This window comes from Ornithorhynchus anatinus, chromosome 3 (genome assembly GCF_004115215.2).
Source record: "Ornithorhynchus anatinus isolate Pmale09 chromosome 3, mOrnAna1.pri.v4, whole genome shotgun sequence".
Taxonomy (NCBI): Eukaryota; Metazoa; Chordata; class Mammalia; order Monotremata; family Ornithorhynchidae; genus Ornithorhynchus; species Ornithorhynchus anatinus.
Window position 1 is genome coordinate 87510070 of NC_041730.1, and position 17723 is coordinate 87527792.

Below are 17723 nucleotides of genomic sequence, written 5' to 3' on the forward strand. Positions count from 1 at the left end.
GAGTTTGAGGGTTTAATGCACTTCATTCAGATATGTCCACAACTGCTGCGGGGCTGGGAACGGGGAGGAATCAAGGGAGCGAGTCAGGGCAATGCAGAAGGGAGTGGGAGAAGAAGAAAGGAAGGCTTAGTCTGGGAAGGCCTCTTGGAGGAGATGTGCCTTCCCTCAAGCTTTGAAGATGGGGAGAGTAATCGTCGGATTTGAGGAGGAGGGAATCTGATTTCCTTCATTCACAAGCACTCGGCCTTTCTGGAGAGGCCGAAACACTTTCTGAGACTCCCCATGTCCTCCCTGTCAGAGGATTAGAGATCAATCCACTCCTCAGCTCAAATCAGTCTGTCTCATCCCCATCCCGGCAGAGATAACGAGAGCTTACCATGTCTCCCTTTGGCCCGGGGTAACCCTGAAAGAAAAACAGTGAAGTGTTCAGCAAAGATTGTTCTCAAACCCATAGGTTCTCTTCCATATCCCCTCAGGCATCGAGTCCCTCGCTCCCCCGTGGCCTAAAAATTCTAGTGTATCTTCTCTCACCCCTCTTTCCTGCCACTCGGAGAACGTGGAAGTATCTGGGAGGGTGAATGCTTATGCAGTGGCTGGGGTTCATCTTGTTGGCTCTAAACTTGGGAGCTCAAGTGGCAACCTTTGGGGTCGGGGGTACTCCAGACTTGGGGGGCATCTCACAGGCTCCAACAGAAGTTTTTATCCCCGCATCCCCTGCGGCCCCCAGTTTGAGAACTAGGAATATTCATATATTTACCGAGTGTTTACTGAGTGCAGAGCACTGTACTAAGCGCGTGGGAGAGTACAATAGAACAATAAACAGACACATTCCCTGCCCACAACAAGCTTACAGTCTAGAGTGGGAGAAAGACAATAATATAAATAAATTTACATTAACATGCAGATATGTACATAAGTGGTGAGGAGCTGTGAGCGGGGACGGATAAAGGGAGCAAGTCAGGGCGACGCAGAAGGGAGTGGGAGAAGAGGAAAGGAGGGCTTAGTCAGGGAAGGCCTCTTGGAGGAGATGTGCCTTCAGTAAGGCTTTGATGAGGGGGAGTGTAATTGTCTGTCAGATATGAGGAGGGAGGGAATCTGAGTTCCTTTCAGACCTTTGCCCTGATTTTGCAAAACAAAGTCCTCCAGAGACAAGGGGCTAGAGATGGGGTAGGGAGCCAGAGAGCACGGGGATCGGGTCTTAGAGGAGAGGAGTCATCTGTGGGGAGAAGGGACACTCACCGGCTTGCCGTCCAGACCAATTGGTCCCTGAAAAAGGAAAGTCACAGGCATAAGGGACTGAACATAGAGTCCAGAATACCATTTGTTAGGTTACACCGGATTAAAACACTGGTCCTCCCAGCCCTCTGCCGCGTCTCCAACCGACAACGTAATGGACAAAGCAATCGTGTGATGGCTGCCTTTCTTGACATCCCTCCTCCCAGTTAGGAATGGAATTTCTTACAACCTCAACTTTCCCCTCTACATCCCGACCTTTGTTTCTAGTAAGCCATTCTGGACCTCTTGTTTATGAATTCGTCCAAACACCTCCTGAACCTGCTGGTATTTTAGGCTCCTCGGCTTCCTGTGGGAACCAATTCCATATGCTTTTACCACCCGCCGAGTGAAGACTCGCTTCCTTTTGTTTGTCTGAACCTTCCACCTTCAAGCTCCAGCGGGTGCCCCCCTGCCCCGGCGTTGTGGGATTAGGCGAGCGACAATTCCCATGTCGGCCCCGCCCACCCCCATCCTGATTTTCATCAACCTCAATCCGGTTCAACCCTTCTCAGCCTGCATCTTCCCTGGATGAAGAGTTCTAACCTTTCAGCCTTTCTTCATGCTCCTGCAGGTTTCTCCCCACTTTCCCCATGCCCCCAAACCCTGGGAGGTTGACCTACAGGATTCAGAGAGAGCCTCTCCTCTTGACCGACCTCTGAAAGCCAAGAGGAAAAGAAAGGAAGGGCCAAGAGAGAGCATGAGTGAAGAGTGAAGTATCCCCCCATGCCCCAGGATCCCGGTGACCTGGGAGAGGTAGGCTCTGCTTCACTCTGATGTGGCACAGAAGCAGATGGGTCATTTACTAAATCGATCATATTTATTGAGGGCTTACTGCGCGCAGAGCACTGTACCGAGCGCTTGGGAGAGCACCAAGAAGCAGCGTGGCCCAGGGGATAAAGCACGGGCCTGGGAGTCAGAAGGACCTAGGTTCTAATTCATTCAATAGTATTTATTCAATAGTATTCACTGAGCGCTTACTATGTGCAGAGCACCGTACTAAGCGCTTGGAATGAACAAGTCGGCCACAGACAGAGACGGTCCCTGCCGTTCGACGGGCTTACGGTCTAATCCTGGCTCTGCCACGTGTCTGCCGTATGACCTTCGGCAAGTGACTTCACTTCTCTGTGCCTCAGTTCCCTCGTCTGTAAAATGGGGGTTAAGACCGTGAGCTCCATGTGGGACAGGGACCGTGTCCAACCTGATTGGCTTGTACCTACCCCAGTGATTAGAACAGTGCTTGACACATAGTAAGTGCTTAACAAATACCAACAGTATTATTTTTATTATTACAAGACATCAGAGTAGGTAGACACATTCCCCGCCCACAAGGAACTTTCAGGCTGCGATCCACTCCGGAGGGCCATTTCTGTCTCAAGTCTTTAGCAGGCCAAGGGACCCAGGTGAGACCAGATTGGTTTTAGGGCTGACCTGAGACTGGATGAGAATGGGTCCCCAAAACTGGTCCTCGGGCAGATCCCGCCCCCCCCAAGGCATTCCCAGAAGCTGATAAGGTGTCCCCTGGGTCTTTAGGTCTGGGATGGTGCCGTTGGCTGACTAATATATCTAATCAGCTATTCTTCTGTCTGCATAAGAGAAGCAGCGTGGCTCAGTGGAAAGAGCCTGGGCTTGGGAGTCACAGGTCATGAGTTCGCATCCCGGCTCTGCCACTTGTCAGCTGGGTGACTGTGGGCGAGGCCCTTCACTTCTCTGTGCCTCAGTTAGCTCATCGGTAAAATGGGGATTAACTGTGAGCCTCACGTGGGACAACCCGATGACCCTGTATCTACTCCAGCGCTTAGAACAGTGCTCTGCACACAGTAAGCGCTTAACAAATACCGACATTATTATTCACTCCCAAGATTCTCGTTCCTCGTCCATGCCGTGGTCCTGTAGGAAGGATCTATAGAAAATGGGCGTGGAGAAAGGGATAGGAGGGAGTAGTCTGCCTATGGGATCACTGCCCAGCTGATTCACCCTAGCCAAGTACCTCCTAGGGGCTGTCCAGCTGCCATTTTATTGATGCCCCTGGAGCTCTGCTGTGTGGTCTGGGATAAGTCTTCCCCACTGTCCTCATCCCCACCTTCATTCCAGGTTTTCAGGGGAGAGGATATCTCCCTTTGGATCAGGCAGGTAGGGAACTCAGTGACTACTGCTAAGAGTGAGCTTTGGGATCTTGAGTCTAGCCCAACCCCCGCGTCCCTGAGAGTCGGCGTCCCTGAGAGTCGGTCTTGCTCTGAGAGGAAGCACGGACCCTGCCTTGGCAGAGGACCCAAAACAACTCCAATTTCCTCCAAAGAAACCCACCCATCTACCTCCCAAAGTTCCTAAAGGGGGTTACTGGAGAGAGAAGTGGGGAAAGGGTGGGGGAAGGAGAGAGGAAAGCACTTGCCCCAGAGAAGCAGCGTGGCTTAGCGGATAAAGCACGGGCCTGGGAGTCAGAAGGAGCTGGGTTCTAATTCCACTGAGCGTGGCTCAGTGGAAAGAGCCCGGGCTTGGGAGCCAGAGGTCATGGGTTCAGATCCCAGCTCTGCCATTTGTCAGCTGTGTGACTGTGGGCAAGTCACTTCACTTCTCCTTGCCTCAGTGACCTCATCCGTAAATTGGGGATGAAGACCGTGAGCCTCACGTGGGACAACCTGATTACCCTGTATCTACCCCGGCGCTTACAACAGTGCTCTGCACATAGTAAGTGCTTAACAAATGCCAACATTATTATTGAGAAGCAGCGTGGCTCAGTGGCAAGAGCCTGGGCTTGGGAGCCAGAGGTCGTGGGTTCAAATCCCGGCTCTGCCACTCGTCAGCTGTGTGACTGTGGGCAAGTCACTTAATTTGTCACTTAACTTCTCTTTGCCTCAGTTCCCTCATCTGTAAAATGGGGATTAAGACTGTGAGCCTCACGTGGGACAACCTGATTACCCTGTATCTACCCCGGCGCTTACAACAGTGCTCTGCACATAGTAAGTGCTTAACAAATACCAACATTATTATTTTTATGTCTGCTGTGTGACCCTGGGCAAATCACTTCACTTCTCTGGGCCTGAGTTTCCTCATCTGTAAAATGGGGATAAGAATGCGAGCCCCATGTGGGACAGGGACTGTGTCCGACCTGATTTACCTGTATCTATCCCAGTGTTTAGAACAGTGCTCTGCACATAGTAATTGCTTAACAAATACCAACAATATTATTATTATTTTTATGTCTGCTGTGTGACCCTGGGCAAATCACTTCACTTCTCTGGGCCTGAGTTTCCTCATCTGTAAAATGGGGATAAGAATGCGAGCCCCATGTGGGACAGGGACTGTGTCCGACCCGATTAACGTATATCTACCCCAGCTCTTAGAACAGTGTTTGACATATAGTAAGCGCTAAACACGTACCATTATTATTATTATTAGGGGGAAGGTTGAGGGGGAGAGGAGAGGGCCATGAGGATTCTCAGATTGCTCGCCCCCCCTGCCAAACTTGAGGAGATTTAGTTATTCCTTACATCAGCAAGCTCCTGCCCGCCTCAGCCACTCGACATACAGTTGGGTCAGGAGTGGAGTCCCCCACACTGAATCCCAGGTGAATCTCCCAGACTCTGTTATTATAATGTCACGCCGTAGTCCTGACTTCAGCCTGGTATTCCACTTAATGGAACCTGGCGATTTCCCTTTTTTTCCCCCGTCGACCCTTAAAATAGTTTTTTTGAAACAATCCAGGCCTGGCTTTGGGTTATTCGCTTTTTGGTGTTTTTCGAGAGTGGGAAATAGGGTATTTCATTTCTTCTAAAAAAAAAAAGAGAGCCATGAAAGGCAAAAGAGGAAGCGGCCTCAGGAAGCCCTTCCAGTGATCTCGCCCAGCTCAGGAAGGGAAGGCAGAGAAAGCCTCCAGTTAGGAGGTAGGAGCTGGTGCTGGGAATCACAAGGACTGACACAGAGCAATGCAAGGAGCTGGTACATCAATAATTCTCACTTACCGGAAATCCGGGAAAACCTCTTGTGCCGGGCTGGCCCTAAAAAGGACGAGAAGGAGAGCGAAAGTGAGATAGAGACCGGGCCAAAGTAGGTTTAAGAGGAAGAGCTGGGCTTTCTGGTGACCTCAGTCCTCCACAGATAGGCCTCGCGGTTTCCTGCTCACCAAACGACAACCCTGGATCAGATGTAGAGCGGAATCATCAAGACAGTGACTGCAAATAGAATAGAATGATCAGGGAGCGTCTATGTGCGTCTCTCACTCACACACTCTCACGCACTCTCCCTCTCACTTTCTTCTCACTTTAAACTCGAGGGGGAAGAAGGCAGCCCTGACCGGAGCATCTGAAATTGGGTTGGCAGGGAGGGCAGTGGAAGTAAGCATTTCCTTTGGAGATCTGGGATGCTAAAGACTTTTCAGCCAGGGCCTAAGTTTGTTGAATGGGATGTCCTCACCTGGAAACCCGCAGGGAGGCATGATGAGAAGGTTTAATCTAGGGCTGATGGTGAGGGAGCAAAAACCAAGATGTCATCAAAATCTCCAACAGTTTCGTTTCTGAATGCTATCGGACCTACTAGGGTTCCTCCTTAGAAAATGAATTTAGAGGATAGACAGCCCAGATGAAATTTGAAGTTGTTTCTGAGGTGATTTAAACTAATAGCTCCTCTCCTTTTTTTTCCCTGTGGCATCTGTTAAGTGCTTACTATGTGCCAGGCATTGTACTAAGCACTGGGATTAGAGCTCACCTCCTCCAAGAGGCCTTCCCAGACTGAGCTCCCCCTTTTCCCTCTGCTCCCCCTCTACCCTCCCTTCACCTCTCCGCAGCTAAACCCTCTTCTCCCCCTTTTCCCTCTGCTCCTCCCCCTCTCCCTTCCCCTCCCCTCAGCACCGTACTCGTCCGCTCAACTGTATATATCTTCATCGCCCTATTTATTTTGTTAATGAGATGTACATCACCTTGACTCTATTTGCTATTGTTTTAATGAGATGTTCATCCCCTCGATTCTATTTATTGCTATTGTTTTGTCTGTCCGTCTCCCCCGATTAGACTGTAAGCCCATCAGAGGGCAGAGACTGTCTCTATCTGTTACCTATTTGTACATTCCAAGCGCTTAGTACAGTGCTCTGCACATAGTAAGCGTTCAATAAATACTATTGAATGAATGAATAGATACACGCTAATCAGGTGGATCGCAGTCCACGTCCCACATGGGGTTCACAGTCTTAATCCCCATTTTACAGATGAGTTTACTGACGCTCAGAAAAGTTAAGCGATTTGCCCAAGGGCACACAGCAGACAGTTGGTGGAGGCAGGATTACAACCCAGGGCTTCTGACTCCCAGATTCACTCACTATCTACTAGGCCACGCTGCTTCTCTTCTCTGACTGACTTCCCTTTCCCAGCATCAATTCTGCACTTTGGATCTGAGATCTGAACCGGAAAATAACTGTTGTATTTAAGTGCTTACTACTTGTCAAATGCTGTACTAAGTGCTGGAGTAAATGCAAGATAAGTTCCACCTGGGGCTCACAGTCTAAGTAGGAGGGAGACCAGGTATTGAATCCCCATTTTGCAGATCTACATCTCCGCCCCGTCCTCTCCCCCTCCCTTCAGGCTCGCATCTCCTCCCGCCTCCGGGACGTCTCCACCCGGATGTCGGCCCGCCACCTAAAACTCAACATGAGCAAGACCGAGCTCCTCATCTTCCCTCCCGAACCCGGTCCTCTCCCAGACTTCTCTATCACCGTGGATGGCACGACCGTCCTTCCCGTCTCTCGGGCCCGCAATCTCGGTGTCATCCTTGACTCGTCCCTCTCGTTCACCCCACACATCCTATCCGTTACCGAGACCTGCCGGTTTCACCTCTACAATATCGCCAAGATCCGCCCTTTCCTCTCCACCCAAACGGCTACCTTACTATTACGGGCTCTCGTTATATCCCGGCTAGACTACCGTGTCAGCCTTCTCTCTGACCTCCCTTCCTCCTCTCTCGCCCCGCTCCAGTCTATTCTTCACTCCGCCGCCCGGCTCATCTTCCCGCAGAAACGATCCGGGCATGTCACTCCCCTTCTTAAACAACTCCAGTGGTTGCCTATCGACCTCCGCTCCAAACAAAAAGTCCTCACTCTAGGCTTCGAGGCTCTCCATCACCTTGCCCCTTCCTACCTCTCCTCCCTTCTCTCTTTCTACCGCCCACCCCGCACGCTCCGCTCCTCCGCCGCCCACCTCCTCGCCGTCCCTCCGTCTCGCCTATCCCGCCGTCGACCCCCGGGTCACGTCCTCCCGCGGTCCTGGAACGCCCTCCCTCCTCACCTCCGCCAAACTGATTCTCTTTCCCTCTTCAAAACCCTACTTAAAAATCACCTCCTCCAAGAGGCGTTCCCAGACTGAGCTCCTCTTCCCCCTCTACTCCCTCTGCCATCCCCCCTTTACCTCTCCGCAGCTTAAGCCTCATTTTCCCCTTTTCCCTCTGCTCCTCCACCTCTCCCTTCCCATCCCCACAGCACTGTACTCGTCCGCTCGACTGTATATATTTTCGTTACCCTATTTATTTTGTTAATGAATTGTACATCGCCTCGATTCTATTTAGTCGCCATCGGTTTTTACGAGATGTTCTTCCCCTTGACGCTGTTTATCGCCATCGTTCTCGTCTGTCCGTCTCCCCCGATTAGACTGTAAGCCCGTCAAACGGCAGGGACTGTCTCTATCTGTTGCCGACTTGTTCATCCCAAGCGCTTAGTACAGTGCTCTGCACATAGTAAGCGCTCAATAAATACTATTGAATGAATGAATGAAGAAGAGGCATCCGGGGTCCAGAGAAGTTAAGTGACTTGCCCAAAGTCACACCGCAGACAAGTGGGTGGAGAAGGGACCGAGTTCCTGACTCTCAGGCCCGTGCTCTTTCCACTAGGTCATGCTGCTATTCATTGTTGACCCAGAGAGGGTTTCCACTGGGCCACACTGCGGAACTGGATGGGCCGCAGCCGTTTTTAATGGGTTAGGGAAACCAGTCTGTCCGTCGCAGATTCCACCAAGTACAAGCAATTAGTCCTAGAGGGTATCGGAGACACAACTAGCCTTCAAGCCACGAGATCTCTCGCCCAGCATCCTATAGGTCTTATTTGCAGTCACCACTCCCTGTGATTTATCTGGAGACAGACTGGAATCTAGTAGGCCGGAACTTCAACCAGGATCTCGGTCGGCAGTTTCTATTTTTCAGGCTACAGTGAGGGTCATACGGCCAATACGTTTCCCTCTCGTCCTCTCCCAGACCCTTCCCGTTAGATGCTTCTGTGAAACAGCTTGGCTTAGTGGACAGAGCACAGGCCCGGGACTCAGAAGGACCTGGGTTCTAATCCAGGCTTCACCACGTGTCTGTTGTCTGACCCGAGGCAAGTCACTGCACTTCACTGGCCTTCGGTGAAAACTATCCAAACATCCAACTATCATCTCTACACATATGACACCCAAATCTACATCTTCTCCCCTGTTCTCTCACCCTCCCTCCAGGCTCGTTTCTCCTCCTGCCTGCAGGATATCTCCACCTGGATGTCTGCCAGCCAACTCAACATGTCCAAGACTGAGCTCCTTATCTTCCCTCCCAAACCCTGTCCTCTCCCTGATCTCCCTTTCACTGTGGAAGGCACTACCATCCTTCCTGTCTCACAGGCCCGCAACCTTGGTGTCATCTTTGACTCTGTTCTCTCATTCACCCCACACATCCAATCCGTCAGCAAAACCTGCTGGTCTCACCTTCACAATATCACCAAGCTCCGCCCTTTCCTCTCCATCCAAACGGCTATCGTGCCGGTACAAGCTCTCATAATAACCCGACTGGATTATTGTGTCAGCTCTCTGATCTCCCATCCTCCTGTCTCTTCCCGCTCCAGTCTATTCTTCATTCCGCTGCCCAGATCATCTTTCTACGGAAATGTTCTGGGCATGTCACTCCCCTCCTCCAAAACCTCCAGTGGTTGCCTATCAACCTCCGCACGAAACAGAAACTCCTCACTCTTGGCTTCAAAGCTGTCCATCACCTTGCCCCCTCCTACCTCACCTCCCTTCTCTCCTTCTACAGCCCACCCCGTACACTCCGTTCCTCTGCCGCCGCTAACCTCCTCATGGTCCCTCGTTCGTGCCTGTCCCGCCGTCGACCCCCTGGCCCACATCCTACCGCTGACCTGGAATGCCCTCCCTCCTCACATCTGCCAATCTAACTCTTCCCCTCCTCAAAGCCCTATTGAGAGCTCATCTCCTCCAGGAGGCTTTCCCAGACTGAGCTCCCCCTTTCCCTCTGCTCCTCTTCCCCTCCCAATTCCCCCTTCCCCTCCCCACGGCACTTGTGCATAATTGCATATATTATTTATTACTCTATTTATTTTGTTAATGATGTGTATATATCTATGATTCTATTTATCTTGATAATATTGACGCGACTACTTGAAGCAGCGTGGCTCAGTGGAAAGAGCACGGGCTTTGGAGTCAGGGCTCATGAGTTCGAATCCCAGCTCTGCCACTTGTCGGCTGTGTGACTGTGGGCGAGTCACTTAACGTCTCTGTGCCTCAGTTCCCTCATCTGTAAAAAATGGGGATTAAGACTGTGAGCCCCACGTGGGACAACCTGATTCCCCTATGTCTACCCCAGCGCTTAGAACAGTGCTCGGCACATAGTAAGCGTTTATCAAATACCAACATTATTATTATTATTACTTATTTTGTATAATTTTGTTGTCTCTCTCCCCCTTCTAGACTGTGGGCCCGTTGTTGGGCAGGGATTGTCTCTATCTGTTGATGAATTGTACATGCCAAGCGCTTAGTCCGGCGCTCTGCACAGAGTAAGCGCTCAAAAATACGATTGAATGAATGAACGAGTCCTACCCGGGGCTCAAGGTCTTCATCCCCATTTTATAGATAAGAGAACTGAGGCAAGAGAAGTGAAGTGACTTGCCCAAGGTCGCACAGCAGACAAGCGGAGGAGCTGGGATTAGAATTCAGGCCCTTTTGCCTCCCTCGCCCATGAACTATCCATCAGGCCACACCGCTTCTCAGTTGGCGAATTCCAAAAGTCTCTGGGAACGCCTGCGAGCTCAACCGCAGTTCTCAGCTGTCCCAAATTTTACACAGCAGAGAGCCATGGAAGAGGGTGGAGGGGAAGGATTTATGGGGCCAGGTTTACCCAGAGCCATTTCTTATGTTATGCTACCTGCCGGGGGGCATGAAATATTCCCAGTGACAGGGCAGATTTGCAAGCTCCCGCCCAGGTCAGTGTCTGTGTGGCTTCCTTCCCAGCTCAGGAGGCTCCCGGGACCCTTGAGCAGGGCGGAGTCCGGTCTCTCTGGCTTTGGAGGGTGTGAACCCAGCCACTTCACAGCATTTTCCTGGGGCCGGAGCAGAGATAAGTTATAAATTCCAGGATCTGCCCAGGGCAGGCTTCCAAACGGGTGAGAAGGGAGGGCAACCCATTCATAAATCAAAATCAAAATCCCATTCAGGCCTCTCCCATGGCCAAGTGAGTGCTAAGAATAGGGTCAAGGAGAAAACCCGGAAACGGTGCACGTTGGCCTCTAATATCTTTCTTGTAAACTTTCGACTCCTCGTGTCGGCGCCCGGCCGAAGGAAAAGTTCATAAGCAGAAGATTCCAAGAGCCCCTTCCCCTTCCCCGATATTGTTTATACTGAACATATAATCACACGATTCGCAACCTGATAGAGACTCTTCAATCAGCATGATGCATCTCTCTTCCTCAAGGGGCTGAAAGAGGTTTCGAACGAAAGGAAACTCTCCCTGACAGAGTGCTCACCCTTGCCCCAGAGGCTACAGGGAAATGGCCAAGACACTGATCCACAGTGAGGTGCCATGCTGGCGTCTTCCTCCTTTCCTCCTTGGGGCCCTGTGGTCAACGGATCGAGAGGAAGGGTGGTATCCCGGCCAGAGCACGGGCTGTGGGCGTCAGAAGACCTGAGCTCTATTCCTGTCTCTCCTCAAGAGTCTTGACTTGCTTCCTTTCCCTAGGCCCTGAGAGATAACTGGCCTTCAGAGCCAAAGGCCGTTCTCATGGGGATGGGAGCGAGGCAGAGGAAAGCAGCCTCCGTGGAGTGGAATCATCATAAAAAAACACAATTCTTTGTTCCGGGAAGGAAGCCAAGCGGTTTTTATATTTTGTACGTGGCATCTGAGTTCTACTTTATGTTTCCATGAACACATGGGTCATAGTCACGTGTATGTCCTGTCCCGGTTCTCCTCCTGTCTCTCTGGGCCGTTCATTCTCAGTCTCCTTCGTGGGCTCCTCCTCCCCGTCTCATCCCCTAACTGTAGGGGCTTCTCAAGGGTCAGTTCTTGGTCCCCTTCTATTCTTCATCTATACTCAGTCCCCTGGTGAACTCATTCGCTCCCACGGCTTCAACTACCATCTCTGCATGGATGATACCCAAATCTCCTCTCCTGTTCTCTCTCCCTCCCTCCAGGCTCGCATCTCCTCCTGCCTTCAGAACATCTCTACTTGGATGTCCTCCCGCCTCCTAAAACTCAACATATCCAAGGCGGAGCTCCTTATCTTCCCTCCCAAACCCCGTCCTCCCCCTGACCTATCCGTTACTGCGCTACCATCCTTCCCGTCTCACAAGCCTGCAACCTTGGTGTCGTCCTCGACTCCTCTCTCTCATTCACCCCACATATTCAATCTGTCACCAAAACCCGCCGGTCTCAACTTCACAACATCGCCAGTATCCATCCTTTCCTCTCCATCCAAACCGCCGCCACATTAGTACAATCACTCATCCTATCCCAACTGGATGACTGCATCAGCCTCCTTTCTGACCTCCCAACCTCCTCTCTCTCCCCACTTCAGTCCATACTTCATTCTGCTGCCTGGATTATCTTTCTACGGAAAGGATCTGGGCATATCACCCTGCTCCTCAAAAATTATCCGGTGGTTGCCTATCAACCTCCATATCAAGCCCAAACTCGTCACTATTGGCTTCAAAGCTTTCCATCATCTTGCCCCCTCCTACTTCACCTCCCTTCTCTCTTCTAAATCCCAGCCCGCACACTCCGCTCCTCTGGTGCCGCTAACCTTCTCACTGTGCCTCGTTCTCAACTGTTCCGCTATCAACCCCTGGCCCACGTCGTACCTCTAGCCTGGAATACTCTCCCTCCTCAAATCCACCAAGCAATCACACTTCCCCACTTCAAAGCCCTACAGAAGGCTCATCTCTTCCAAGAGACCTTTCTAGACTAAACCTCCCTTTTCTTCGGCTCCCCCTCCCCTCCCCATCGTCCCGACTCGCTCCCTCCTCCCAACCCCATAGCACTTGTGTATATATATACATGTATATAATTCTATTTATTTACGTTAATGCCGGTTTACTTGTTTTGATAAGTATATCTCTAATTATATTTATTTATATTGATGCTGTTGAGGCCGGTTTATTTGTTTTGATGTCTGTCTCCCCCCTTCTAGACTATAAGTCTGTGTGGGCAGGGATTGTCTCTCTTTATTGCTGAATTTTACTTTCCAAGTGCTTACTACAGTACTCTGCACACAGTAAGCGCTCAATAATTGAATGATTGATTGAATGAATTTATGAGTATACGTATACCCACCCACATATACATTCTTGTTATTGTCATTATTATCATTACATTTGTTAAGCACTTACTGTGTGCCGAGCACTGCTCTAAATGCTGGGGTAGATACTAGATAATCAGGTTGGACACAGTCCTTGTCCCACATAGTGCTCACAGACTAAGTAGGAAGGAGCGCTTAGTTAGGGCCTGGCACATAGTAGGCACCTTACAAATACCATAATAACAACAACAATAATAATAATAATTGAATCCCCATTTTACAGTTGAGGAAACTGAGACACAGAGAAATGAAATGACTCGCCAAAGGTCAACGAACAAGTGGTAGAGCTGGAATTAGAACCCAGGTCCTCTGACTCCCAGCCCAGTGCTCTTTACACTAGGCCACGCTGCTATATTTAGTTGTCCTGGGTACTCGCAAAAGATACTACTGACAGTGAAAATCACCTTTCGGTGCAGGTGAGACCAAACAGCGAATGGAGAAACTGCATTACATCCACGAAAAGACCGTCCAAGGATTTGGATGGTGAAGATGGATCACTGGGCCCAGCTTCTGCCAAATGGAGAGGCCGTAGCTTCTTTCCCTGCTGGAGGAGGGTGACTAGGATGCTTAATGTGCTCCTTCCTAGAAGTCAGTTCTGAGAAAGAGAACTTGGCTACAGATAAAATTGGGTCCAGTCTGACCTCCGAATGCCCGGTCTGCACTCGGTAAATATTGGTGATGATAATGATACAGAGTAAGCACTTTACAAATAACATTTTTTTATAAATGATATGCTTTGGCCATAGCCAAGAAATTAACTCGTGCAAATCATGTGACTGCCATATTGAAACAGTCTTCCAGCCCTACCAAGACAGAAAGGCAGCAAAGGCATGAACTGGAATCGGATCTAACGAGTCTGTAGCCCTTAAGGAATCTTATTGGGTCACGCTTTATTGCTCAGAGCTGACTTATTCTTGTACTTATTTAGCATTCACTAGGTGCCAAGCATTGTTTAAGCACTGGGGTGGATACAAATTCATCAGGTTGGCTCAGTCCCCGTCCCACATGGGACTCACAGTCTAAGTAGGAGAGAGTAAGACTGAATTACAGATTTTACAGATGAGGTAACTGAGGCTGAGACATTAAATGACTTGCCCAAGGCCACAGAGCAGACGAGTGGCAGAGCCGGGATTAGAACCCAGGTCCTCTGACTCTCAGGTCTGTGCTCTTTCCATTAGGCCACACTGCTTCCATGAATGCACACGTAAAGCATCCTAGTCACCCTTCAAACTCGGCTGACCACCCTCCATCAGGGAAAAGAGATGTGGCCTCTCCATTTGGCAGAGGCTCACATCCCTGGCTCATTGTGGGCAGGGAATGCGTCATATTGTGTGGTACTCTGCCAAGTCCTTTGTAAAAATGCTCTGCACACAGTAAGCACTCAATAAATACGATCGATTGATTGATTGCTTAGCCATCCATCTTCATCAGCAAAACCTTGCCCTTCAGGACAGGGAAATTTCAAGATCCCGGAAGCGGCGTGGCTCAGTGGAAAGAGCACGGGCTTTGGAGGCAGAGGTCATGGGTTCGAATCCCGGCTCCGCCATTTGTCAGCTGTGTGACTGTGGGCAAGTCACTTCACTTCTCTGTGCCTCAGTTACCTCATCTGTAAAATGGGGGTTAAGGCCGTGAGCCCCACGTGGGACAACCTGATTCCCCTGTGTCTACCCCAGCGCTTAGAACAGTGCTCTGCACATAGTAAGTGCTTAACAAATACCAACATTATTATTACTATTATTCTTTCAATGACACCTTGATTTGGCTCCCAGCTGTCATGCTCCATGCTTAATCCTGAGTCCTCTATACCGTAAGCTGACTGTGGGCAGGTAATGTGTCTGTGATGCTATACTGTACTCTCCCAAGTGCTTAGTACAGTGCTCTGCACACAGTAAGCACTCAATAAATACAACCGACTGACTGACTGACGTAATTCCAGCCTCCTAAACCACACTGCTGTTCTGCAAGTCTCAGGCATCATCCTACAGCTGATTCCAGGAGTATCCTAAGAAAATAGCCAATCCCATTCAGGGGGAGAATCTGAGCAACCTAAGCCTTAGCTGGCTACCCCGTGCTTCCCTCACCTACCTGTCAGAGAAACCCAGGAGTGCCACACGTCCCCACCTTCTTTATGGGCAGCTTTTCCTAACCTATCTGGCTTCCTGCTGCCCACACTGATTGCCGCTGACAGATGAGCTGTAGCGTCCTGGCTCCAACAACTTCAGTCAATAAAAAATACCGTCCGCTCTTGGCCACCAATAGACTGGAAACCACTGTCTTCCCGAAGGCCGGCAAGCCCGCGATTGTTTCCCCTATGGTTTAACCATTTATCAAACTCTGAAGAGTGAAGGGCAGGTGGCCCCACAAACGGGCTGAGCTGTTTCTCATTAGCAACACTTATTTGGGGGCTTTTGTAGCTAAGAAGAAAACCAGATGTTACCCCTAGTCCAGGCTGCCAGGGTCTTACCCCACTTGACCTTGACTTTTTAATGGCAAACAGAAGTCTCCTATCCATCCTCCACTTCTTTCTGAAGAGAGATGGATGCTGATTTCCACGGGAGGGAGAAGTGTCCACAGGGAAGAGAGTGTTGCTGGCTGTCTTGCTCCTGCTCTTGTCAAAATTCCGGGAGTTCCGAGGCAGTGAACGCAAGTCAGCGGCTCTCCTGCTTAGACTGTAAGCCCCACGTGGGACAGGGATTGTGCCTGACCTAATTTACTTGTACCTACCCCAGCGCTTAGATCAGCATTTGACACATAGTAAGTGTTGAACAAATACCGTAAAAAAAAAAAAATGAGTTGCAGGCTCTTGCCATCTGGGCGTTTCCAGCACAGGCATCGGTTCCCTAAGAACATTTCTTACCTAACAGAAAGTTTCTTTCTGCATCTTGGAAATTCAGTCACAACCTGAGGTATATGAGACTGAGGGATTATAGCAGTCAGCGCCCATAGCTTTCATATGCTAAGGTAAAGATCACTGTGGAAAACCTGCAACCCAGCTCTTAGAACAGTGCCCGGCACATAGTAAGTGCTAACAAATACGATTATTATTATTATTATTAAAAAGTACCAGTCATTGGCAAATGCTTTCCCTGAGACAATCTAACTGTAGCCCATGGCTACCTCCAACTTTGTGAAATTGTTTCTGGAAGAATGGAATTGCTTCTCTTGGAGAAAAATGAGCTCTCTAAGATCAGGGCAGAAGTTTTGCTGTTGCCTGGGCTCTCTAGACCTCTTTAAACCGAGGATCAGGAAGCAGCATGGCTTAGTGGATCGATCATCGACCTGGGAGTCAGAGGGCCTTGGGTTCTAATCCCGACTCCACCACTTGCCTGTTGTATGACCTTTGGAAAATCATTCCACTTCTCCATATCTCAGTTTTGCATATCACATCTGCAAAATGGGGATTAAGACTGTGAGCTCCATGTGGGACAGGGACTGTGCCCAACCTGATTAGCTGTACCTACCCCAGTGCTTAGAACTGGGCTCGATACAGAGAAAGTGCTTAAATACCATCGGTATTATTATTATTATGACCCGTGGATCAATGGGTGAGAACTGGGATGAATGGGAACGGTAGAAGCACCAAACTAAAGAACCTACCCTGGAGTCAGTGAGCCTCAAATGAGCCTCACTAGCCCATCAAGCCCCCTCCAGAGCCAAAGGTGGGTCTTCAAAAGGGCAGGGTCCAGGTGCTCAGTGTTGTTCAACTCCTAGCCAGCCTTTAGGTTTTTTAATGGTATTTGTTGAGCGCTTAGTATGTGCCAGGTCTCTGGCAGGAAGGAGGGGGACCACCAACCACTGGAGTTTCAGGGCTGAAGGATTCATCCTTCTGAATGCCAGCAACAGGCCATAATTTGGTTATATTTAGACAAGGAGTTTTCTTTCACAACAGAGACCATCTGGCCCCAACTGCAAACCACCTCACATGTGGTGGCCGCTCCTGCCAAAAGGACAGCGGTGACACGGTCTCCCACTTGGTCTCTTGGGGTAATTTGCCCACATCCCACCATGATCCAAAATAGAGAGAAAATCACTTACAGGAGGGCCGCGTGGACCTATAATGGACATCCCCGCATCTCCTGGGGCTCCCTGTTGAGAGACATGGGGGGAGAGGGAGAGAGAGCAAGGACGGGAGGCAAGAACAGATGAGGGAAAAAGAAGAGCAGAAAGAATGACACTGGGAAGGGCGGAAAGGGGAGGAGGAAAGGGAGAAGATGGAGAGAGAGAGAGAGAGAGAGGAAGATGGAGAGAGAGGGAGAAATGTAGGGAAATAAAGGGAGTGAGATGGTGAAACAAGAGGAGAGGTAGAAAGTAAAGAAGAGAGAGAAATGGAGGATTATAGTGTGACAGCCAAAGGCAGTGAATAAGATGTGAGGTTGGGATTTAACAAAGATGTTTCAGCCAGAGAATAAGAGAGAGGAATTTGGAGAGAAAGGAGATGTCAATCAGCAATGTTCATATGCTCAAGACCCCTTGGTTACAACACATCACCTTGACCCAAGCTGCGTCCTTGAGCCTTTCCCCTCCCCAACCCCCAGCCTGACTGCTACCCTTCCATCTTCCTGAGAGCTGCGGAAGGCTCAAGGGCTAGTCCTGCCCCACAGAACCGGGCGGGGAAGTCCCGGGCCTGGCCCCTGCAGCTCAACCAATAATGGGGCATGTCACTGAGAACAAGGAGCGAGGAAAATGTTTTCACAGCGGTGGATGGGAGGGGATGTCAAAGAGAATCTTCAAAAGCCACCCTAGGCCACCTCTTGCTGTAGTCTCTAGCAGATAGCCTCAGCTGGAGAAGTGTGGCTTTTCCCAGTTCTGTTCCTTCCTTGCTTTCTCAGCTGTTCCCCCAGCGAAACGCATCGTAGTGTATCCA

The 17723-nt window shown here is 50.1% G+C and overlaps 1 protein-coding gene across 2 annotated transcripts in view; it reads right to left on the minus strand.

Moving 5' to 3' along the window:
- Positions 1–17723, minus strand: part of COL13A1 (collagen type XIII alpha 1 chain) — a 201382-nt gene that overhangs the window by 114126 nt on the left and 69533 nt on the right. For both annotated transcript variants that reach the window (XM_029060873.2, XM_029060872.2), the window contains exons 7-10: positions 16895–16945; positions 5235–5270; positions 1240–1266; positions 377–403 (exon numbers count right to left, since the gene is read on the minus strand). In XM_029060873.2, the coding sequence (XP_028916706.1) occupies positions 377–403; positions 1240–1266; positions 5235–5270; positions 16895–16945 (141 nt within the window). The remainder of the gene's footprint in view (positions 1–376; positions 404–1239; positions 1267–5234; positions 5271–16894; positions 16946–17723) is intronic.